The 24,264-nt window shown below is 44.8% G+C and overlaps 1 protein-coding gene across 1 annotated transcript in view; it reads left to right on the top strand.

The window, feature by feature from the left end:
* Window positions 1-24,264, top strand: part of LOC144138660 (follicle-stimulating hormone receptor-like) — a 144,529-nt gene that overhangs the window by 104,117 nt on the left and 16,148 nt on the right. The window contains exons 9-15 of the mRNA XM_077671048.1: window positions 5,395-5,641; window positions 8,047-8,278; window positions 11,895-11,995; window positions 14,683-15,004; window positions 19,787-19,874; window positions 20,850-21,139; window positions 23,401-23,662. Coding sequence (XP_077527174.1) covers window positions 5,395-5,641; window positions 8,047-8,278; window positions 11,895-11,995; window positions 14,683-15,004; window positions 19,787-19,874; window positions 20,850-21,139; window positions 23,401-23,662 — 1,542 coding nt within the window. The remainder of the gene's footprint in view (window positions 1-5,394; window positions 5,642-8,046; window positions 8,279-11,894; window positions 11,996-14,682; window positions 15,005-19,786; window positions 19,875-20,849; window positions 21,140-23,400; window positions 23,663-24,264) is intronic.

The following is a 24,264-nucleotide window of genomic DNA, read 5'->3' as shown; positions in this document are numbered from 1 at the left end:
CCCATTTTGTTCTGAAACCCCGAATTGCCCCGACAGTGTTGTTTAGGGCGAAATTCGACATCTTTTTAGATATTCTTAAGGGCTGCACATACCAGCAATAAATTCGATATGTGAATGGGTGACCCAGCGAATAATGAATTTACGAAAACACTATTTCCACCTTTTTGTCGGTTAGAAGCACACTTTCCAAAAAACTCGCCTTAGTGAGTCTCTACGCCATGACACAAATGTACTTCCAAAATTTCAAGTCTCTAGGGCTAGAAGTTTCGGCTTTGCGTTAGTGAGTCAGTGATTGAGTCACAAGTCGGGCACTTCTCATTATAAGTATTGTTTGGTCATTAAGCGCCCATTGTTTCATTGGTAGATTTTTTGTAGTCATCAATTGTTGTTTTTATGACATAGTTTTAATTGCTGGTTTACAATTAGGCCGGCAATAAAATTACTATGCCTTTCCAGCTGTTTTTCTGCTGAAAATGTATTCTTAATATTATATGTGCATACATTCAGAAGTGTTGAACTGGGTCGTAAATAATGATATAGGAAACAGGACATATCTGAAAGTTTGAAGACGGCGCTAATATTGTTGTTCCTATATCAACCACTAGATAGGTATTTTTTCACGTGTATTTGCCGCAATAAAGATGTGACTGCTACTAATCACACCTGCTAGTTGATATATATCTGAACTTTTTAAATGTAAAAGATTTATGCTAGGCCATTTTCTTGGTCGATGGAAAAACCGGAGATACCTGTTTGTCATAATTTGGCCTCACTCAAACGTCTCCTAACTTTCAAAATATATTGTTAGTTATTTAAAGGGTTTTCTTCACTAATACGGTGAAGCTTCCCTGCCCAAACACAATAAAAACAGTTAGCTATTTTCTAAGCACGGCATTTTAGTTAATACATCACACTTCCAGTAATTTACGTGCTTCATGTTGATTAAGCAACGTAGAGAACTATTAGTCAAGCATGGATCATGAATCTTAAGCAGTGAGGCCAAAGCCCAATTTTACAATGCCAACGGGTGCTACCGAAACTCTCTTACTATATCCATTTTTGTAAAATTAAAATTGTCAGCCATATTAGTAACGAACAAAACTAGTTTTCAGTGATAAATTTGGACATTTTACATTGAGAACGTTTAGGATGCCCAACGGTTAGGATGCCCAGTTCCTGCAAGGACGAACGTAAAGAAAAGACAACCCATTGACTTCGTAGGCGTACTCTGCTTTCTTTCCAAGTGCTTTCGTACTTCGCATTTCCTTTTCAGCGTGCATGGCAGTAGATCAGCAGCTTTGTGTGTTTTCCTCAAAACAAGTCGTTTTCAAGGGGAGCACTTAAGACGCGGTGCCATCATAGAAAAGGGGGAGCCGAATATAAATGTTTCAACGGTGCTTCAGTATACAACGTTGTGCGTCGCTGAAACGTTGATGCGAGGTCGGACGTTCTCATGCACTCAAGCATGCGCTATGCCCGTCTTGTTGACCGTTGCGATATCTCACTGGTGCGCACAAAACTGTTACATACAGCAGCACCGTTTTGTGTATTCTTATGGTAGCCTTATGTTCCAAACCTTGCTATGCGAGCGGGAATACGATTCGTGCTTCGGTGCACATGCTCCCTAATAAAATATCAACTTTTCTGCTGTTTCTGTGGCGGTCCTCGTGCCCCGGCGCAGAGTGAATTGCCGCCAAGTGAATGTCTCCTTACATATTTCTTATCCTGCTTACTTTGGGTAATACGACGAAACATCAACCTCTTTGAGCCCACGACTTCCACGTGCTTGTGATTTCTTGCAAGAAACGGCCCTCGAGACTATTCAACTAGGTTACATACGCTCTGGTTAAGAACGTTTTAGATAGATGTAACTTTGCATAGGAAATAGGAAGACACCATAAGGAAATCCAAGAAGTGCAATTGTGTGGTTCTAGATCCAGATTTACCTTCCCGATACATGTCGGGGCTGGGTAAAAAGCAGCGCAAAATCTTCATAGAAAACATGTCAGAAACTCACCTTACCTGCACTGATTAGCCTCAAAAATAGCCTGGCGCTTTCTAGGGTGTTTCAAGGACGCAACGCCTAATAAACGGGACGCTTTATTGACGAGAAGTTATTGTTGACCTTGAGGATATTGCTGCGGAATATTTGTTCTACTCTAAAGATTAGAACTATCTAGGTCTTGTAACCAGACAATAGGGCGCGCTTGATAGTACAGGCAACCTAATACGGGCAACGGAAATTTCTGGGTGCTGTTACGCCGGTTTCTTTCCTTTGAAGGCGAAAGCAACATGGCAGTGGGAATTTTTGAAACGAGCAGGAGCCTCCGACTGCAGCTGCCACTATCGCATGCCACTCGTTACAAGTGTCCATCGACCTTAATGTACCTTAAAAGGTGCGTGTAGTGTTGCGTAGGGGTAGTGGAGTCGTTAAGAAACTTGTTTTTTACCGCCTGTGCCTGGGTTTTACTCCATATTTGGTCATGCGGTTTAGTTGAAGCCACGTGGTGTTTTCCCGCCATGAGTTGCTCAAAACGGGAGTTTATTGCTGCAGGGGGCACCTCACGTTGTGTAAGAATAGAGTAGCTAAGAAACTTCCCTGTCAGCACCTGTCCCTGGATTTCAATGAGGTTAGTTCATTCCCCGGGGTAATTTTCCGGCAATCCTTTACTCAAAACAGCGAATTTACTGTCACAGGGGGCACCTCTTGTTGCGCAAAGTGGAGTAGTTGTTAAAAACGTCCCTCTCACCACCTGGCCTTGGGTTTTACCTTTGCTTCTGCCATCAGGTTTAGTTTTAGCACATGGCACTTTGCGGTCATCCGTTACTCCAAACGGCGAGTTAATTGTCACTGGGGGCACCCAATATTCCCGTAATACGTATTTAAACATCACCATACGTTGTCGTTTGGATGACGATTGCACTTGTAAAATTGCAAATGGTATGCTATTTTCGCCAGGTCTGCTACTGCCTTTCCGAAGAGAGGATTTAGAACTCCACGTTTTCCTCAATTCTCATGGCCACGAGTGGTCTATTGCCCCACAATGTATTTATGTGGTTAGATTGTTGTAACGTTTCATCATCATCAGCCCATTTTGCCCATCGCAGGACGAAGGCCTCTCCTACACCCTTTCCAAGCAGAAAGCACAGTCCCTTTAAAAATAGAATATGGTATCACTTCTGCTTGCACTGCCTCGAATGTTGTTACCTTCGGCTGCTGAATGAAACAATTGTTTTTTAAAGAAGTCGAAATCATGCGTCATCTGAAGTGCCCGAAGTTCATTCCCTTCTAAATAACCACACACGCTGAATTAGTGAGGATTCATTATAAGATTTTGCGGATGAGTAGTCTTTCTTATACAATGTGCGGTAAAGAAAACAGACTCCTTTTGATCAGTAGTGACTCTCTTTTCTGATATATTTTACAATTTTTCACTGTCGTGTGTGTTTATACAAAGCATTTCTAAACTGCCCTCTTTCTGTTCAAGTAAATTGTTTCGAGTAGCGCATCGGCGTCGTCCTTCTTCGTATTCGGGTCTTTTTATGCGGAGTTTTTTTGTAGCATTTCCTATTCATTTCCATTTATTTCTATTCTGATTTTGTTTAGTGCCTTCCTTGTCTCCGAATTTTCTTAGTTTTTCATATTTCAAGTCTTTGATCTTCCCTAATTTTCTGCCATCAATATAAAACTATTTTTAAACGTATTGTGGGTACTTCTGCAATGAGAAACTCCGGAACGTGAAGCTCGGAGCACAAGCGCGCCATGTGAAAAATGGCCACTTCAGGTATCAACATGGCAAACGTTAGTACTGTGTAAAAAGGTTGAGAGGAGGTTAATGGCACTCAAATGAACGATTCTCAGCAGAAACCAACAAAAGCGTCATAAGTAAACCAAAATGTCGCAATAATCCTGTAACAAAGCTATCAAGCTCAATTTGTAAAGCGCAGTTCAGAAAATTCAGAATATCGGAGAACTCGGTACTTTATTTGATGCCACAAATTTCATTTGTGACTTTTTTTTGCCATATTCGCCAAACAAATCACGCTTTGAGAGCCAAATTAAAAAAAAAAACACGTAGTACGAAACTATTACTTTGCTAGTTCGGGCAATCGCAAAGAGCGTTGCGGCCGTTGTTTGGCACAATCCAAACTCCTGCGCGGTATAGTGAGAGGCCATTTCCGGCAGCTTCACGTATTAATCTCTCGGAAAATATTCTGGATGGTCGGTCCTTTCTCCGTCGCTACTAGCGGGAGTGATTTGCCATGTGTGTGTCTGCGGGAAAATTTGCTAAGGGAAAGAGTTCACCGTAAATTCTAAACCATTGGTTCTTTCTATGTGCCTTATTTATTCGATCAGGAATGTGGCGCTGACTCTTTGTGAACTAACGATGCCTGCATGGGAGTGACGAATAGCCCGGGCCGTGTAGTAATATCTTGTCAGCAACAAAATCGATCCGCAGAGTGCACCAGTACTCGTGCGTTGGCTTTGACGGAGTCCCGGCAGGCCACCTAGCATTTCGAGCTGAATTCTGCGGAGCTACAGCGAATACCTGTACCAAGGAGCTCTGGAAGACGTTTCAAGTGCCTGACTAGCAGGGCGCACTTGGAAAGCCGCACTAGAATAACGGTGTTTTAAAGCACTTCCGTGCTTCAAGTTTCCTGTGTGCGTCTATAGCTCGAACAGCAAAACGGGGTTTTCATCCTTGGGCTCTACGTGCACCAGGACCAGTCCTCATATTTTTATCCATCCGTGCGGGTAAAGGTTGTGAAATTGTAACGCCGACAGCGTAATGCTTTCTGCATTGTGACCATAGGAATATATGATACCAAAAATGTTTCAGTTTTGGTCTTCGAACTTATTTAATATTGTACGTTTTGGTACCGTTTTGTTTGGTTTAATTCGGCAAATTCGAGATATTTTTCTAAAGCAAAAATGCAGCAACATTGCTTTTTTTATTGTCCAAAGAATTCGTTAATGCCTGGCTTTACATAAATATGGTCCTTTGCACATCGTTGAATATTTTTGTCCTTCTATTTCATTTTCGATCTTTTCGATCTTTTTCATTTTCGATCTTTAGGTTCCCGTTTTTCAACATATGGAAAGCCCACGAATGAAATTGGTGCTTGCCTTGGAGAAATCTTTTGTAATGGTGTCATTTCGTGATGATAAATGTTTTGTATTTTTGTTGGTATTTTCCTCCCAAAGGAAGCACGAAGATAACTGCGCTTACATGTAAACCTGCGCAATATTTGGGTCTCTTCAAATGCCTTCAAACAAAGCCTGTACTTTCCTCATTTGTAAGAGTCTGGTATCCCGCTTTTTTATTGTTGCATGTTCGACTTTTCCCGAAATTGTCATATTTATTGTGGAATTCTTCGGTTTCCTTTTTTCAGAGACTTATCCGAGACGGCTGTGGAGAGACTCCCTACCCTGGGTCTCGAGGGCCTAGAAGTGCTGGAAGTGCGTGGCACGCCATCACTGCAGAGTTTTCCATCAGTATACCACTTCCGCTACATCCGTGAGGCCCATCTCACCTACCCGTATCACTGCTGTGCCTTCGAGTTTCCTGAAACGCATAACCCCGAGGAACATAGGCGCTTCCAAAAAGACTGCGCGCACCACGCTTCCCCTCAGCAACACGTAAGCCACCGCTTGCCTGATTTCCTTGAATTGGTCCCCTCAGCACTCCGCGAGAATTTGCATGCAAGGAAAGTAATTTCCAAAGATACAATCGGTGACAAACTATTTTTGTTATCACACATACGTTTAGAAGAGAAAATGCACTGACGATTGCGATACTGATGATTGCGACTGTGAAAATGAGAGCGTCGACCATGCCGAAGCTCTCATTTTTACCCGTTTACACGCCCAGGCCCTTGAAAAATAAATATTGAAAGTAGGCGGTTGCGGTTATTTTAGGTGCGTAGTAGCTTAGGACCACACAATGTCCGTTCGCGTCCGTCCGCGTAGCATTTACAAACGCAAAAAATCACACAGGCACTGGCACCGGCAGGATTCGAGCCTGTGTCTGGTAGACCAGACAGAGTTAGTGTCAGTCTCTTACCCATTCGGCTACGACCATGAGTTAGTACCCGAATGTCAAACGGCTTACTCCCTCGCCTGTAACGGTGCGGAGTACCTTCAGACCTCCCAATGTCCGTCCGGGTCCATCCGCGTGCACACCATCATCAAGCGAAAATCAAGCGAAATTCCATTTGAGTGGTGATTTGAAGTTTTATTGAGGGAATATTCAACGTGCAACTCATGGCTCAAATCAAATGATGGTCGGGGCGCAAATCGGTTGTCACTCGGGCCGCAATTTGAATGTCATTTCGAGTACCCGTACTCTGCACCCTCGCCATCACCACGGAGTAGAGATGCTGCGTTGTTTTACCAAATTTCCCTAAGCCATAACTATATCTCCCGAAACAAAGAGCTTCGTTGAGCTCTCTCTCTCTCTCCCTCTCTCTCTCCCTCTCTCCCGCCCCCCCCCCTCTCTCTCTCTCTCTCTCGTTGCAAAAAGCCAAATTGTTGAGCCCGGCTTAGACATCACACAATAAACATTTTAAGCATTGAAGTTCCAAAAGAAAGTGACGTTTGCAGATTGTTATGCTTACATTTCGGGCATTATTCAAAAGTTCCACTAAACAGTTGCACACTTAACCGACTTTACCACTAACAGTGGCTTTCGAAGACAAAATAGGTTTAACCCTTGTAATGCCGAACGATTGTGCTAACCACCAAAGGCGCTTTGACGAACACTAACTGTTGACCTCAGCATGAGCTGTAGTACTTTTTTCCTGAACAAGTTTGGTTAGCTATGACATGTAGGTTAAGTGGGTTCCCGATATTATTTTTCTCGCTGTAGCTGTAGTTGTGTACATGCACTAATCAGGATATGCACAATCGTATTATCTCGTGTTGGGCATACTTTTTTGTGTATGAACTGCCGGTACAAGGGTATGTACAGGTGAAACACAAAGTAAATGGAGCATGGCATCGTCAAATTAAAATAATTTCGACTTCAGGCGGCTGCCAGCAATTTGTGCACCAGGATTTTGTTTCAGAATGACGATGTTGCTGGCTGGGCACAGGGCGGAGAGATCCCCTCATAATCTCCAACCCGTGCTCCATTTACTATTTTTCTCACCTGTGAATAACAATACCTGGTTTCTTGAACTTCATATTTCTCCTTTTTTCATTACCCAAGTCATTGTCTTACCGCTAATAGAACTGCGCAACCGTTCTCACCAAGTAGTCTACAGAGCAGGCCGCCACATGAAAGAGAGGTCCCTGGCAGATCTGCAGAAAAGAACGTTCGGCGGTCAACGTTGATGCTTCGCCGAGGTGGTGTTCTATATTCGTAAATTTTAAGCGTAAATAACAAAGGCGAGTAGTAGAGCGAGACGCACAGAGCCTGCGTGTCTTGCTCTCCCACAAACTCGTGTTTTTTCTAAAAATGGCTACACCGCGAATATAAAAAAGACACAGAAAGACGACGAGAGGAGCGCTGACTTCCAACTGAACTTAATAGGGGAAATCTTGCACCTTTTACGCGCACACTTGATTATAACAACAGTGAAATATAAATAAAAATAAAAATTACAACAAGAGCAACAAGACAAACAGATGTCCAGTCTGTGATAGCACACCACCATATCAACACGCATTCACGCAGTCGGCACAATCGACACAGGTGCCAAGTTATGTCATACCCGATGTACAGCAAGTGTTGGATAAGAAAACTCTCTTTTTGGGACAATGTGGCCGACGCCTCGCTCACACAAAATACTACCCTGCCTTTGAATTTCGTGTGTTTCAATTATTTCTTGCCTAAGCCTGGTTTCCGCCTCTACCTATCACCTCGCACATGTCAAACTGAGGTGTGCACCAGAAACATTTCGAATGCAAGGCTAAGAACCCATCATTCCTTCTTTTGACGTTTGTTTGTTCCATGTTTTTGGCTTGTTTGTTCGATGTTTTCTCTGCTATTTGAAGAACATTCGGTGGTTTGGCTATGTTTCACAATCTTATTTTTCTCGCAGGACTCTCTCGTGTTAGCAAGAAATACGGCGACGGCCAGTGATGCCACTGGTTCAGCCGTAGGTCAAGCTGTATGGAGCTATCTAGAGGCTCAGCTATTCATCACCCGCCGGTGGCTGTTTCCAATCCGTGAGCGGCCCGCCCCTTTCGACCAAGTCAAGAAAGAGGTTGATGTGCCAGCTCCAGGTCACATTGCAAGAGGAGCGTCAGTGAGACCTTTCGGAAGCGTCATGGGTCTGTTTTCTTTCATACTTTCAAATTAGGAGAGCATTTGGCACGGGTAGTGTTCTTAGGGAATTATTCTGCATTTCTCATTCGCTAGGCATTGATAAACATAGTAAATGTATTCCAAAAATACTATCAATAAAATGGTCTAGTATTATGGTTCTTAATTGATGCGCATAGTAGTCTGTTGGCGTTATTGCTGTGCCGAAACTCGCGCTCATTATTAACTGAATCTTAACTGAAACTGAATCTAGGGTTTGCGGAGGGCTACATGCTCGGTAAATGCTGCGTAAAGTGACCCTGCAAAACTTCTCCTCTTTTTTTTTATATAGTAAATGCTTTTAAAACATAGTCAATAAACACACTCAGTACCTAAACTAAGGGGTCACAAAGAAGTGTCTCAGCCACAAAGTTACTGCTCTAAGCCGGTAGAATAACTTCAAAAATAGCTCAAAACAATTTCCTCTCTTTTCCGGTCTTAGCGTTCGTAAAACGCACGAAAGCATCCTTACAGCGGCGTAGCGGCTATTGGCCGGCTTTCTTTGCGTTGGAACAAATGCATTCAGTGTCCTCTTAAGTATGGAACAACAGCAAAGCATAAACGGAACGGGTGTCTGTTGCGACGAGCAAATCACGCAGTGCCGCTCTTTGCTGGACATAACTGTTGTTTTCGCAGTGCTTTCAGACACAAACAAAATAGCGACAGTGTTTAACAGCTTTGCAGAGTCCCTTTGATAATGTAAGCAAATTGATTTCCATAAATCGGGTTCATTGGCGCATTACTATTTCTGCGTTTAAACTAATCTCCTCATGAAATATTTTTCCTACAGTGAATGACACATTCATTAGAGTTCAGTTCACCCCATCTTTTAAACTGCGAGAGGGAGTGTTTTAGGCGAAGTTTTATTTTAAATTAATACTGGCATCTCGTCAAGCTAATCAACGTAGTTATTGTAACGTTTTTATTCCTAATCCGATGTGGGCGACGGAATCCCATGTTTCTGGTGTTCTTGTTAAAATCAATATATACTGAGTGCCGAGCACGTTATGGGCCCATCATGTCGTTGTAGCTTGTCCGCGGTCATGGTATCTATCCACCCTATACACTCGACATCACGCACCCATACAGGGGCTTCGAAAAGGTACCCGCTGAAAACAGGTTTATTTGTCTGACGAAGCAGATACGTAGTATGTCTCGGTGAAACTATGCGTCAAGTAACAAATACGCTTCACAAAACTGAAACGCGTACAGAGAGAACAATCCAATAATGGCTGCCGCTAGTCAATATGCAAGCTGTAACTACTTGTACCACGCGGGGTACGAAATCTGCACGGTAGAAAGTGGTCGAGAAAGGCGAACACTTATTTAGGGTTAAAACACTGCGAATATTTGTAGGCACGTTACTTCTTAAACCGTTAGAGTTTCACACGTAGGATGGCGAACACTGCAGATAACTATGTACCATCTTTTTAGTAAGGTCACAAGGCTAATATTCTAACGTATCAATTTTCAGAAATTTCCTGTTTACTTTGACAAAGCGGCGCACGACCAACGCCGGAGGAACACCTCCTGCCACAGCGTGGCTAGCTGCCCTTCCAGATGTTCTAACGTACACGTGCGCAAGTGCGGCAGCACGGACAACATAGCTTTGTCAGGGCGGACCACCCGGAGTGACGATACAACGCCAAGCCTCCATTCAACCACACATAACAGAAACGTCACTAGGGCATCGCGCAATTTTGTCGGCTACCGGACGCGTAGTTCAAGAATCCTACACATTAGCATCCAAAACGTCGTTGCTACACAACACTGAAAGATTGCATGTCTCAATCTTTAATTTTGCCTTTAATCTTTAATTTTGACGGTCTTACGCCCCACGCTGCCAACTGGTCTCTAGTGGGCAGAAAACCTCAACCACGTACCACCCGATATCTCTAACGTCCGCTTTGAGAACCGAAGTAAGCTGTCTCTATAGCGCGCCTTTTTTGGAGCGCGCTTTTCGACGAAAAGCCAAAAGGATAATTCAACAAGAGGTTTTATTTGCAGAACCATTCGGAACTCCTAGAAGCACTGGCTGTATCATATATGTCCCCATTATTCATTGCAAAGAAAACTGCACGTACTATCGGCGTCAAATGAAACGCGAACACGAAATTATGAACCTGAACAGAGAAATGGCGGGTTTTCTTTCCATGCAAGCCGAAATGACGCGTGGATTAGTTACAGAAACAAAGTTGGGAAAAGTGAATTTCCATATATACCAACAGCATGCCATTATATGTACTCTACGAAGAGTATTTTTCACTTTTGCTCTTCTGGTTCATAGTTTCGTGTTCGCGTTTTATTTGGCGCCGATAGTACATTTGAGGCAGAATATATGTACACATCCGGCAGTACAGACGCTGGCTTAGTTAGGAATGCTCGCAGGTTGGTTTTTACGATAGTAAGCGGAAAACGTGGCCGCGGAAGAAAAAAAGTACCTGTTAAAAGGGGCGCAGAAGGGTTCCAGCATGTGCGAGATTAAAACGAGCACAAATAGAACACGCCTTACCCTTGGACAGTTCCAGGAAGAAAGAGAAACAAAAGATGAAGAAAAGGACGCTAGCTGGGCCAGGAGAAGGTGCCCAAGTACTGCCAAGGCGGGAAAAATGAATTGCATTCAATAAACCTTTGTTCAATTTATCAAGAGAGGAGTGAAACAGGAAAAGGAAAAGCGTGAGGGGTGGTAGCAACGAGCGAAAACACCACAGTTCCTCAAGCGAAGCACTGGGCCGCAATTGACATCCCTTAGGTTGAGTGAAACTGCTTTAGCTTTTTTTTATTTACACTTTGCTGTAGATATTTGCTGCGTCCGAGGACACAAAAATCAGATCACATTCGTTTGAATGTATTTCACCGTCACGTGGAATTTTCGTAGCTGTCGTTGTTGGTTCTCCCGTGATATCACGTAAGTGGTTGTCGCAAAGCATAGCCGTGTTAACAGCTTAGCGAACAGCAGAGATATCTTCAAGTGACCTTGGAAAACCAAACAAATACACCTAAAGATCAGCAAGTTACTTTTGGGCAGTGAAAGTTCAATTTACCTGCTTATTCTTGTTGTCCAGAATGTAGAAAAATGGCAGAGTCGTCGTTCGTGTTTATGAGCCGCAAAGGAGTGCGCACAAGGGGCAACTCGCGCATTCAATAATATCTAGACATCACAGGGGATTGCGCGGCTGTGCGATGTCTCAGTATTCTTAATTTTCTTGGATGTCGTAATGACATTGTGTTTTTTATTCTCTTTGAAGGTTATTGGGAAAGAATACAACTGCTCCCAGGCAGTTCATTCAAGGCATGCCATGCTTCTGTACATAGGGCGCATAGGGCGCTGAACAATGTTACTATTAACTTGGGGAATCAAACAAAGCTGTTTCCTACGAACTTTTCTTTCTTTCACCCAAAATTACTTGCTTTAAACACTGGGCGTTTGCGGAGATGTGAGAAAACATGCAAATAATGTAGGAAAAACTGCTAATTTATCGTCACACTTTAACTTTTCCAGGAAATAGGCTAATACTGCTGATATGAACAGTCTAGATACTTCTTATGCTTGATTATACCTTTTTCGTATATTTTGTTCACCAGCTACGAAGCTAACCAAAAATGACGCCAGGAACAGTACAAGCCCCGCACCACCCTTCGATGGATTTTTTCATGGAGAAGTTAGACCTCAACGAAACATGACTGTAAGTGTTAAAATATTAATGTTCTAAATATTCTAGAAGCCGGGTCAAGTTTCAAAACAACAGATGTGTTCTGCAGCCACCAGAATGTCCCACGCGGCCGAAAACTAAAAAAAAAAACAAAATATACACCAGTTCTGGCCCGTCTTGTTAATATAAACGTACGACGACTCGTGCTGTTTCATTAAAATAATTGGGTTTGAAACGCAATGACGCGTTTCCTCCCCCCACATAACGGCGAATGCTATGGCTGAAACTATTAATAATGCATTGTGCTTATTGAGAACATGGTTGTGTAATGTTTATTTCAAGTACAGAGTTTTTTTTTTCCCGAACGTAGGCAGCCTCTCGACTCAAATAAAATTTATTCATCAATATCATCATTATCATCATCATGCCAGAGCGCGCAACACAAGTTCGCTTCGTCTGACGACCTGCCGAACGCAGCGGATAATTTTCGCACCGCTGTCCAAAGTCAGCGGCAAACGTGCACCGACATGCTCCGAAGCAGTGCCAAGGAGCCGGCTCCCGCTTTCCCTTATCGGCGGATAGTCTGATGCAACCCCTTCGCGTTCATTCATCGAATTCAAACCGCGGCCAGCGGAGAGTCCTGATAGGAGAACTTTGAACTCTTCGCGGCTGAAACAAATTCCCGAAAATAAAAAATCCCAATGCGCACGCGTCGTGAGGGCGGCAATCGACGGAATTACCGAGGAGAGACTTGCTCTCGCGTTTGGGCGAGCCTTAAGTATATTGTATATAAATGATGCGCTACCTAACCTTCGCGTCGACACCTTAATCGCTCAGATTTGCGGAGTGCTGGTAGGGCTCCGCAAGGCACCTTCGCAACAATGTACAGGGTGACGTTTAGCGTCGTCAATTAGGCACCCATTTTATACTGCCGAATAAAATTTTCCAACGAGCGATCGGAGGTGACAAGACGCAGTCTATAGGTTCGTGCCGTATTTCTGGCACGCCAAAGAGTTTTCGATGAATAGCGTGCATTACCGGTTCCAAAGCAGGCATGACCAATGCGTCAATATAGATAGAGCACTACAGGCTGACTGTCACGAACGCTGCTTATTACTGTAGTCGGACATGCGATTTCCAAATAAAAGGTATTTAAGGGAAACTCACCTCATCACATTCCAATGAGACTGACCAATTCATGACGCACGGGCTTACAATGCATTGTTAACCGAAGCGGTTCAGCATTTTGTTGATATGTTGCTAACAGACTAGTTTGCTTGTTTTAGGAATGCATCCCTTCTTTAGTGAGATAAAAACAATCAATGCATTTTTATCAACGTTTTACTAGAAGCGGCTAGCTGTCTAGCAAGGAAGATATTTTTTTTTCAGCCTAGAAGTGACATATCTCTAAAATAAGCACACTATATCGTTGGGGACATTGAAATGTATTTTAAAGCTTTTCGTATTGCTCAATTATACACTTAAACCTGGGTGTAGCGAACCTCTATATAACAAATTCTTGGATTTTACGAAGTTTTTCAATTCAACAATACCACCCCCCTTGAAGGCCATGTGTTTGCGACCTCCATGTAACGAAACGTGGCGGCAGGTAACCTTGATGTAACGAAGTCATCGAGCTGACCAGTCAGTGTTTTTTTAACTTTTAGACAGATACTGGCCGGAAAAATGAACTAATTAAGCGAATCCTAGCACCACCGTAAGGAGGCTGCAGCAATGAAAACACGAGGATCGCCTAAACACGAAATTCGTCATGATGATGATGATTTCCGGAGGTGCTAGCACCATCCCGTGGCTAACGTCCCAGTGACTTCTGGTTCTGCATGTGTAGCGGGACACCGCCCCAGCTAGCAAGAGTAGCTACCCTTCACGTTTTTTTCTCCGCCGCACCGCAAGCTACTCTGCGCTTCGCTTGTGAGTGCCGTTTCGCTTCCAGACTTAAAGTGCTAGGCCATCCTGTACACGTCTCCACTTCTATCAGTGGTATCGGTTCGTCAATAATGAGTGCTGGTGCTAGAAAACAAAAATGTTTTTTTTTCAAAAAAAGCGACAGTTTTAAATGCGATCTCATCTGGCGACTATAAAGAATGTTTCCGCCTGGTATAGTATCACCCCTAGCCCCTCCTCAACAATCTTGAGAGCGGTAAACAACGTGAAGTTCACAAAAAGACACCCATTCAGCCTAAGTTTGGTTTTTGTAATCCGCTAAGGCGCCGAAAAGTGTGAAAAGGCCAAAGTGATACTTAAGATACGTTTATTTATACGGGGGTAAATTCCCTTGCTTCTTTCGAGCGCCCTGTAGTGCGTAAGCTCGTGTGAAAGCAGGAAGCGCAACCCACTCAGTTTTTCGCTATGAGATAAATGCGCAAAGGGTGAGTTTACCTGCACTGATTTTTACCATTTTGGCTTCGTTTTCCGCGAGCGTTCTCTCGAAAGCAGCATGTAACGAAAACCTGTATATAACAAAAAACTGTAAACTTTTGTCAGCTTCGTTACATCCAGGTTTAACTGTAGTTAAGTCCGTGGGTCATGAGGTTTAAGTCCGACAGGAATTGTACGGGTGAGTCCCTCTTACATTACACCACTTCAACTGCGGTAGTCCCCCATGACTCCGGTGGTGGCTCAAGTACAGAAACTAGGACAATTTTGTTGCCTGCGGTGCCTTTTTTACGTTGAACGAATGATTTGCCATTCCCTGCAAGCTCCAGGTGGTTTGCGGAGCTCTGGCCAGCCACCACGTTCTCTGCACTCCAGCGCCGGACGCATTTAACCCGTGTGAAGACGTGATGGGTCGGGCTTGGCTTCGCTGCGCCATCTGGATAGTGCTGGTCGCAGCTCTGGTTGGCAACAGCGCCGTCATGCTGGTGCTGCTCAGCTCACGCTTGGGGCTGAGCGTGTCCAAATTCCTGATGTGCAACCTGGCCTTCGCTGACCTCTGCATGGGAGCCTACCTCTTCCTTCTGGCGGTCGTGGACGCGCACACAGCCGGTGCCTACTTCAACCACGCCATTCCGTGGCAGCACGGTGAGCGCACACTTACCCGCGCACGTTGTATAGACGAAACAGTGTTTATGTACTGATATTAAAGACGGCAGTCTTTCTTCGCATACTTCCACACAGAAATTTTGGTCTGTCTGTCTGTCTGTCTGTCTGTCTGTCTGTCCGTCCGTCCGTCCGTCCGTCCGTCCGTCCGTCCGTCCGTCCGTCCGTCCGTCCGTCCGTCCGTCCGTCCGTCTGTCTGTCGGTCTGTCTGTCTGTCTGTCCGTCCGTCCACCCGTCTGTCTGTCTGTCTGTCTGTCTGTCTGTCTGTCTGTCTGTCTGCCTGTCTGTCTGTCTGCTGGTCTGTCCCTCGATTCAGCCGCCCGGCCAAAGTTAACGTGCGTGGTTAAAGCGAAAAGAACGTAAACTTCAACTAACGGTCTATCGTAAGATGACAATGGGAATATAGTAAGCGTAAAGAGTATGAGGAATGTAAAGAAGAGGGTAGTTTGAGAGGTATCGGAAGGGGCATGAAGGGGATAGGGACTACATGACGGGGCGTTTCCTTTAGGTAAGCGATTAGAGATGGGGAAGTCTTGTCTTGTACTTGGGACCGGGCCTTGGGAAATAGGAGATCGGTGGCCGTTGTGTGGTCCAGGCGTAGTGAGGTGAATGCTGTAAGCAGTTTGTAGCGAGGGCCAGAGTATTGAGAGCATTCTAGTAGAAAGTACTGGAGGGTTTCTTCTGCTGTGCAGTTGCGACAGTTGGTACTGTTTGAAAGGTCTGGCCGGTGTAGGTGGGACGCAAATTTCTGGCAACAAACTCCAAGCCAAGTAGGAGCCCAATTTCTCGGTGGGATAAGCCCTTGTATGTGAGGGGGTGGAAATGAACACTGCCAGCGATGCGAGGGTCTGGGTGGGGAGAGGAGAGCTTTTTTGAATGATAACACGGGCCTTGTCAATCCGTGTGACATCGGTGTAGGGGGTCGTGACGACATCATGTTCTTTGTTAGCTAGGGAACTGCACTTGCTTCCCAGGATGGCAGTGTGGGGCGGCACTGGAAAGCACTTCTTTCTTTGTTTTGGGGGGAGCAGCGCTTTGTTTAGGAGAATTCTGATGGCCGAAGAGGGTTTCTTTGAGCGGGTGAGTGTGCGGAGGGCAGGCTGGGTGCATAAAGTATGACTGCTTTGTGTATCTCGGGTCGGTCTGTGATGAGGTCGCGGGCAAATGGAGGGCTGCGATCTCGGCCGTTGTGGAGCTTTCATTGAACTGGAAGCGCCAGAACATTTGTGCTCCGTTTGCGGGGATAACGCAGGCTGCTGCAGCTGACCATCTTCCAGTGAGTACGAATCTACCAGTGAAACCCTGGTGTAGTCGGTAAAGTGATACTGTAGACGCTCTTCAGTATCCAGACGCAAAGCACCGTGCGCGGCACCGCGCTTGGAGCGGCCTCCGGGGAGTGAGGGGTTAATCTGGGTAATTTTAGTGAAGCGAGGGGAGCGGGAACATAGTGTGCAGGTGAAATGACCTTGCCAGTAGGATTTTCGAACTGCACAGCGATTTCCCCTCGCGGGTGTGTGGTCGATTCTTGAGGCGTGCGAGCAGAAATATTCCATCATTTGTTTTGTGGAGTCCCCCTGTGCGGCGTAGGGCACATTTAGTTACCAGGAGATCAAGGGGCCAGGACTCTGCTTCAGCAATGATTGGCCCAATGTGTGAGCTGTTGTCAATGCTGTTGCGGTGAATTCCAGAAAGATTGACGATGTGGAGGGGCGTAGGGCGATGAAGAACCCCCGAGGGCTTCAATTATGCGCACAACCCAGCGCAGAGGACAGCCTCCGCTTTTAGTTGGGAGGCTATTTTCTGGGTTAGTCTGATCGTGGCAAGGATGGCTGTGTCAGCGGAACGCCAGGACAGATCTTGGCCGCTGAGAAGGCTGAAGTACTTGACCTCTCTCCTCCAGGGGACGTGTTGGTTTAAGAAACAGGCTTGATAGAGGACCCCGGAAGAATAGGGCTTAAGATTTGGTGGGGACTGTGGGTAGACCGAGTAACGTGAGGCGTATGTTGACAGCATTGATTGCCCTAATGATGGAGGCTTTTAGATTGAAAAGGTTGTCGGCGAATCCATTAGCCTACAACGTGATGTCATCTGCGTATATGAAGATGCTGACCATGCAGGCAAGTTCTGTGGGTATACAGGAAGAGATTTTCGATAAAATAAGGGTAAGGGAAGGGGCAGCGTTTGCTCCCTTGAGAAACTCCGGTGACAACTTTTCTGGGGTTGCTGAGCTGGCCACAGGTTTTAACTCAGAATTCTTGGTTGCTCAGAAAGTGGCGATTGTAACGGTTAAGGTGGCCAGTCATGCCGAGCAGTTCTAGGGCTTCGATTATGCTGTTATAGGGGAGAGAGTCGAAGGCAGCCTCAACGTCGATGTGGAAGACGCGGCCTGATTCTGAGTTGGGCTTTGCTTCCTCTATAGTAGACACAAGGACGGTGATGAAGTGACCAGTACTTTTGTTTTCCCGGAAGCGCGTTTGTCGTTCCCGCAATGTCCCAGCTATGGTGGCTATCCATTCCAGGCGATTTAAAATAATGGCCTCGAGAATTTTTACAACAGCTGATGAGGGCTAAGAAGATTTTTGGGCTGGCTTTCGGTTTTTGAGGATAGGGACACTGATTGTGAGAAGCCAATCAGGGGGTAAGGTGACAGATTGCCAAATGTTGTTCCGGGCATCTTTAGGAGAGAAACATGGGGGGCGTCCAGGCTTCTTAGTGCCTGGTAAGATACCCTGTATTGGCCGGGGGCACAACGCCTCTTTGGGGAGTTGAGTGCGGTTCGGAGTTAGGACAGAGTGTTTCGTGTGTTGTAAAACTCGTTAATCCATTCCGCATCACGCTTATGGAGGAGAGAAAGGGCTGGAGAGGAGTTAAAGCAGATACTGAAGAAGACGTTTATATAGCCACAACCATTTCTGAACAAATAAATCTGGTGGCAATTATCATAGTTGTCAACATTGTTGAGCAAAAGAAAAAAAATTATTCCGCATATCTGAGGCGAAACATAAATACATAAGTGATATTTGCAGTGTTTCTTTATCAAAAATTACATGGATGGCTGAATGTTGTGCCAGCAATTGAAACACTACAGCCACGGTGGAAATACAGTTGGCTCTAGAAACGAGAGCCATCTGGCAGTGGCCCTGAAAGCGCATGATTTGTGTTTCCCAACGCCAGTGCCAGGTGGCACCACCACTATGAACCGAAATATCTACGGCCGCACATTGCGCGGCTCTTGTTTCGTGTCTCCATTGCGGCCGTTGATGCGATGCCATAACTTTTTTTCCTCGTTTTCTTTACTGTCTCTTTAACATCTCGTCTACGCCACCCCTTCTCACATCTTTAGTCTTTTATCCCCTCTCACCTCTCCCCCCGCACTGGATTGTGTGCAGGTGAGCTCCCTGCTCAGCTGAATAATATACCCAGTGCACTTTCTTTTCCGCTGTTCCAACGAATGACTTGTCTCTCTCTCTTGGTGTTTATTGCCTCCATCAGGCAGCGTCGAATTGCGTTGTGTGCGGAGTGCACATAGCTCTCGAAAGAACGGCGCCAGACACGCGAATTTCTACTCTTCAGAGACCATGGCAGTGGTGTTGAAGTGCGTGTTGAAGACACACAGACATGCCCACAAAAGGCACAGAAAACACCGAGAATGACATTGCGGCGGAAAAGCGCCGACGTGCTGACGCCTGCAGTCCCAAACGTGCCCGAGTGGCTAGCGAAAGGCCGGTAGGCGAGGCTCAAACGGAGGCAGCACACCTGGCGCGTCCCTTTTCAAACCCTTCGGCGACAAGATGATGAAAACTAAATATCTTTAATAACGGATCCATTACACTTACGCCAGGATGGAAATGGTAGGGCAAGAGCACTACGGGTGGTCGGGGGAAAGACGAGGACTCACCCAGCAGTGACGTCACAAGACTATCGTCTTTCGACATAGTTTGCAGCGAAGCAAGTAGATACGCGTCTATTTTTTTTCCACACACCATTCCTAATTGACTTTATTAAGACAACTCACTCACTGCGAAAATATAAATTTGTATTTGTCTGGTATTGTAACACAAACGCTAACGTGTTTTCAAAGTAATGTTCGTCACCAGTTTGCCATAACAAATAATGGCTACAAGTTATTCACTTTTATATAATTTCATGCAATTCTTAGTAGCTGTCTTAGGCAACACCTCAATCAGTCTTTGAAACTTTTTTTGTGTGGCGATATGTATTTTATAATCAGCTTCGTTAGAACAGTGATGCAATTTTCATGACTTCGAAACTCAATTCAATCTACCCGAATGTCTTTCTGTTAGTGAATTCTTGAATTATTCTTTATTTTATTGCTGTTTTGTTGAACCAATTTCATGTTAAATCTATTCTTGATTAAACAGTATCACCATTATGTGCGTAATTAGGTGGATAGTTTGAGGACGTTTCGCGACACTGCTGAACAGCACGCTAAAACGGCAAATCAGTGCCAATATCAGATGAAAGCCCTGCACGGACATGTAATTGTAAAAGCTTCGCACAAGAAAACAACGCTTACTTCAAACACTAAGAACTAAGCGTTTTCAGATTTTATTCAACGTTCTATATGTTTATGCTTAAGTAAACATGTTACTGTCATGTGCGTGCTGTAAATGGAAGGCATGCCTCCGCATAGAAGAGTACGTCAATGTTATGTCGCGCATCGTGAGCACATTTTTGCGTGGTACTACTACACAACTGGTGTTAGATTTTTGGATTTTGACGTTTCATTTGTTGACTGTGCAGGCGCTGGATGCCAAGTGGCTGGATTTCTCACGGTCTTCGCCTCAGAGCTGTCTATCTTCACGCTTACCGTCATCACGCTCGAAAGATGGTATGAGTACTTCGTGTGTAACTGTCCTCAACCGCACCAACTGTAAATTGGAATCCTAGGAGGCCACAAGAAAGGTCGTTTATGCCCTCCGCTGGATTTCGGTTTATGCTGCTGCGTACGAATTGTGTTAGCGCAACAGCCATGGTATAAAGACACCCACGCCATTACCACGGCGCTGGTGCAGCAGAAAAACACATTGTTGCAACTAATATGATAAAAAGTATGTTCACTCCTTCACACCACCAGTCTTAGCATATGGCAGTTCAAGTGGTCATACGATAACCAGACTACCCGATGGCACAGTTGGCGATTTTCCCGTATTCACAAAGTCAGACTAAGTTAACACGAACGACTTTTGCGCCAAAGAACGACACTATATATGTGAGTAGTGCAGTTTCTATCTCATGCTTGCTGTTCTTGGAAGTGCGAGGTTTATGAAACTGGCCGTAGTATTTCGGGCCAGTCTCATATTTTGCATTGTTTGATATCACATACCAGAACCGAGTATGGGAGCATAATTTATTGTCGGGCACACCTTTTTGAGCGTTTGCTCAATCGCACGTAACGATTGGTCATTGAGATGAACCGTGGTTAAAGGCATCAAAGCAAATTTCATTGCACCCTACAGAGTTCTATATACCGCATATGTTAAGCTCTTATAAAGTATTTCTTCACGAGCTGTGGTTTGGAATATAAGTAATATACCCCCTGCCACTTTGCTAGGGTTTTGACGCAGAACAAGTAACCTACCATTTATAAACATACGGTAAGCTATCAAACGTGACGAGATGGGCGGAAATTTTCATGTCAACAATCATCAACTTGCTGTAGAAAGGCCATCATGGTTACGCGGTAGCGTTTAACAGTTTCAACACAACTTTGAACATATTCTTGCTTGCTCTGTACATAAGCATAAGAGGGGCTAAGCGGCAGGCTTTCACTACAGTGAACTACAGCTGGCGTTTTTCGTCACAGGTACGCGATCACCTACGCCATCCACTTGAACCGTCGCCTCAGGCTCCGCACAGCGGCTCGCGTCATGGCAGCGGGATGGGTGCTGTCAGTGCTGGCCGCTGTCCTTCCTATCCTGGGCGTGAGCAGCTACACGCGGACGTCCATCTGCCTCCCCATGGAGACCAGGGCTCCCGCTGACCTCGCCTACTTGGCCGGTCTCTTGTCGTCCAACGGGATCGCCTTCCTGCTTATATGCGCGTGCTACGCGCGCATGTACGCATCGATCGCGGGCCGACATGCCTCCACGGCTGGTGCGTCTTTCCTCTCTAAGTGGGCGCTGAGATAGGATGCGCAGTTATGGCTGTAAAAAAACAACTTAACAATTTCTACATTTTGCTGGCCGTTTATTTGTTCCTTGCCAAAAATGCTCATCTTCCCGGAATGCAAGATTATGGGCGCAATTGTAACAATAGAATATTTGTTCTTTTAACCAGGTACATTAAATTAATTTACTGCGAACAGATGTCTTTGCAGAGACTGGTTATTATGAACTAGCACACCCACCTTATTCCGCAGTTCTGCATTGTGTACCAACTGCTGTATATACATGTATAACTCGCAGGCTAAAAATCATCAAAAAAAAAACCTAGTATTTATCTATCTTCCGTCATAACCCTTATAGTTTAATAAGGGCAATTTTTAAAACAAAACAATATAAGAATTAGGGCGCGCAATGAATTTGCCACTTTTCTCGCCAAACAATCTCGAATGTATTTCGGTAAATTAACCTTTTACAGCAGCCCGAAATGCTTCCACCTGCAATATGGGTCCGATATATCGATCAGCCCCCCTAACGTGGAAGCTTAGTTGCGAGCTGAGCGCCCGCGATCAGGGCCATATTTTTTTTCAAGACCTCTCTTTCCTGGCCGGAACTTTTTGCGCTCCGCTTTGGACCTCTTCATTTTTGCAGCGCTAACTAGCACAAACCATGAACGTGTTGAAGCACTCAAAAACTTTTTGCAGTTTTCCCGATGCAAAAGCAATAAACTGTCATTAGTTCACATTGCAGAATGGAGCGGCATAGAAAAAACTTTAATCTTAGGTTGACTCAGCATGTACGTGGTCGAGATTTTAATGAAGCGAAAAAGCCGGCGTAAGCGTTAGTGTTGCGACAGCGTCCAACGGATACCATGCGACTACGAAGCGTTGTATAGTAGGAGCCTCGCAATATTAATACAACAAAAGACCACGCTGCTTGGCCTGCACGAAGTCACGTCGAAGTCAGAGCACAGCTGTGGCTGTTGGGGAAGCGCTCGGTGACGTCTACAAGTTCTATCGAGTACGCGCTCCGCTACCTTACGTAATGATACAGCAGCCCCAATTACCGGCAGCGCAAAGCTACAAGGAGCCATCAGGGCGGTCAATTCAACAGTGATACGTTAACATTCACAACTCATGCGAGTTGCTAAAGTGTGCTTGGAGTTTTTTTCGATGTGGAACTGGCACTTCCAAATTACTGCGAGAAAACGTTTTTCTTAACCCTGCCGCGTGGTTTAGAATTGGTCCTTTTATTCTCACGTAATGTTTGGCCAGAACGACACGGTATCAACAAACAAAAAATTTGGATCATTCACCACTGCTGCCCGATCCTCATAGTGCCGCTACGAGTGCAAAGCTACTGTTGTGAATCAATATTGTTTTTTTTTGCAATAAGAACTACTGTTAAACGCTTTTTTCTAAATATCGAAGTTCTCTACGTTTTTGCAGGTCAATTTCAGGTCGGACTTTTTCAACATTACAGAAAACACAACATAACTTGAATTTCTTTGCACATCGTACGTTAACCACTCAACTATTAGGACAAAAAAAAATCACCTTAAATGCTGGCTAGCCAGGAAATATAAATATAATACTTTGAAGCACTATATTCTAATAGAAAGCGAAACTGCAGTTGCACAAATATTTCTCAGTGTTCTGTGTGTAGCCGCGCTTACAAGCATTACAAAATTTTAACCTAATTTTTAAGAAACACAAAGTTTAAACACAACTGCTTCGTTTGAGTAGGCTAAAGTACTGTACAAAGGGCAGCTGGCTGAACAACCTAAAACTACGCCATTAAAAGCAGCGTACTTGTTCCATCAGGTTGAATAACGCGGCTTCGCTTGTTTCGAAAAAGGCTTTAAAATGTATTCAGCAGCGGTGAAAAGTTCCCAAATTTATGCGCCCACTGGCCAACAGATGTTCAAAGAAATTATATATGTATCTTGCCGAAGTTCCATCTAGGCTCTCTGTAGCGCCGTAGAGGAGAGCTCCGTAATAGTTTTGACAACCTGGCTATATTTCCCTTGCTCCAAAATATCGACAACTGGGCGTTTTCGCTTTTCACCTCCATCTGAAAAGCGGCCATCGCCGTTTACATGAATTCCGCGTCCTCCGGCTCACAGCAAAAGTCCTTTGCCACTGAGCCACCTTGGAGGGTGCCAAGAAGTTGTTAAACATGTAAACTTTTCGAATGATAAATATTCAGCCTTGGCTCTCGCTCACCTTACACGGTGCCTTATGTGTACTGCAGGGGATACTACGGTGGCAAAGCGCATGGCGCTGCTGGTGTTCACCGACTTCGCCTGCTGGGCGCCGATCGCCTTCTTCGGGTTGACGGCAGTGGCTGGCTACCCGCTCATTGACGTCACCCACTCCAAGATCCTGCTCGTCTTCTTTTACCCGCTCAACTCTTGCGCGAACCCCTTCCTCTACGCCATCCTCACCAAGCAGTATCGGCGAGACCTGTTCGTTCTACTCAGTCGATATGGATTCTGCACCCGCCGAGCACTCAGGTGATTCATGATCCTAAAACCTGCGAAAAAATCGGGTAACATAAACGGCCCCTTAGATACCAGAAAATCAAATCCTAAATATCTGAGAGGGTGGGAATGAAGTGCGCACGCTTTGAAGATAAGTGATGCTCACAATCGAGGGCATGAAATCTTTGCACCCGCTGTCTTTTTTCACGAAGTTGAACAAAAAATGCTAACTTCAGAATAAAGTGACAGGATGCACGCTTTTGTCCCTTTGGAAGTTTGGGGTCAGATCTTTGTAGAAAAGACGACGTTGGTTATTTTCGTCTCAATGACATTCTAAATTTTTGTAATTTTACCACTGGAGCTCAAAATTGTAATAAATCATAAATTCATCTAAAAGAATTCAACTAAGAGTCAACGCAGTTTATCAAGACGTTTATAGGTTTTTTAGTATAAAACGTGCAAAATAATGAACCAAGATTGCTAATAAAACATGTATGATGAATTCCGGGCATGTTCGCGCAGACATGCATAGTCACTCTTCAGCCACAAACCTTACCAACACTACGCAGTAGCATACATCATTCGGGGAATAGGGAACTAGAGCCAAAATCAAAGCAGGGTTAACATAGAATCAA

This window comes from Haemaphysalis longicornis, unplaced genomic scaffold (genome assembly GCF_048455015.1).
Source record: "Haemaphysalis longicornis isolate Haplotype H1 unplaced genomic scaffold, Haemaphysalis longicornis Haplotype H1 scaffold_5, whole genome shotgun sequence".
Classification (NCBI taxonomy): domain Eukaryota; kingdom Metazoa; phylum Arthropoda; class Arachnida; order Ixodida; family Ixodidae; genus Haemaphysalis; species Haemaphysalis longicornis.
Note: the sequence above shows the minus strand (reverse complement) of the source record. Positions and strands in the feature narration are given on the sequence as shown.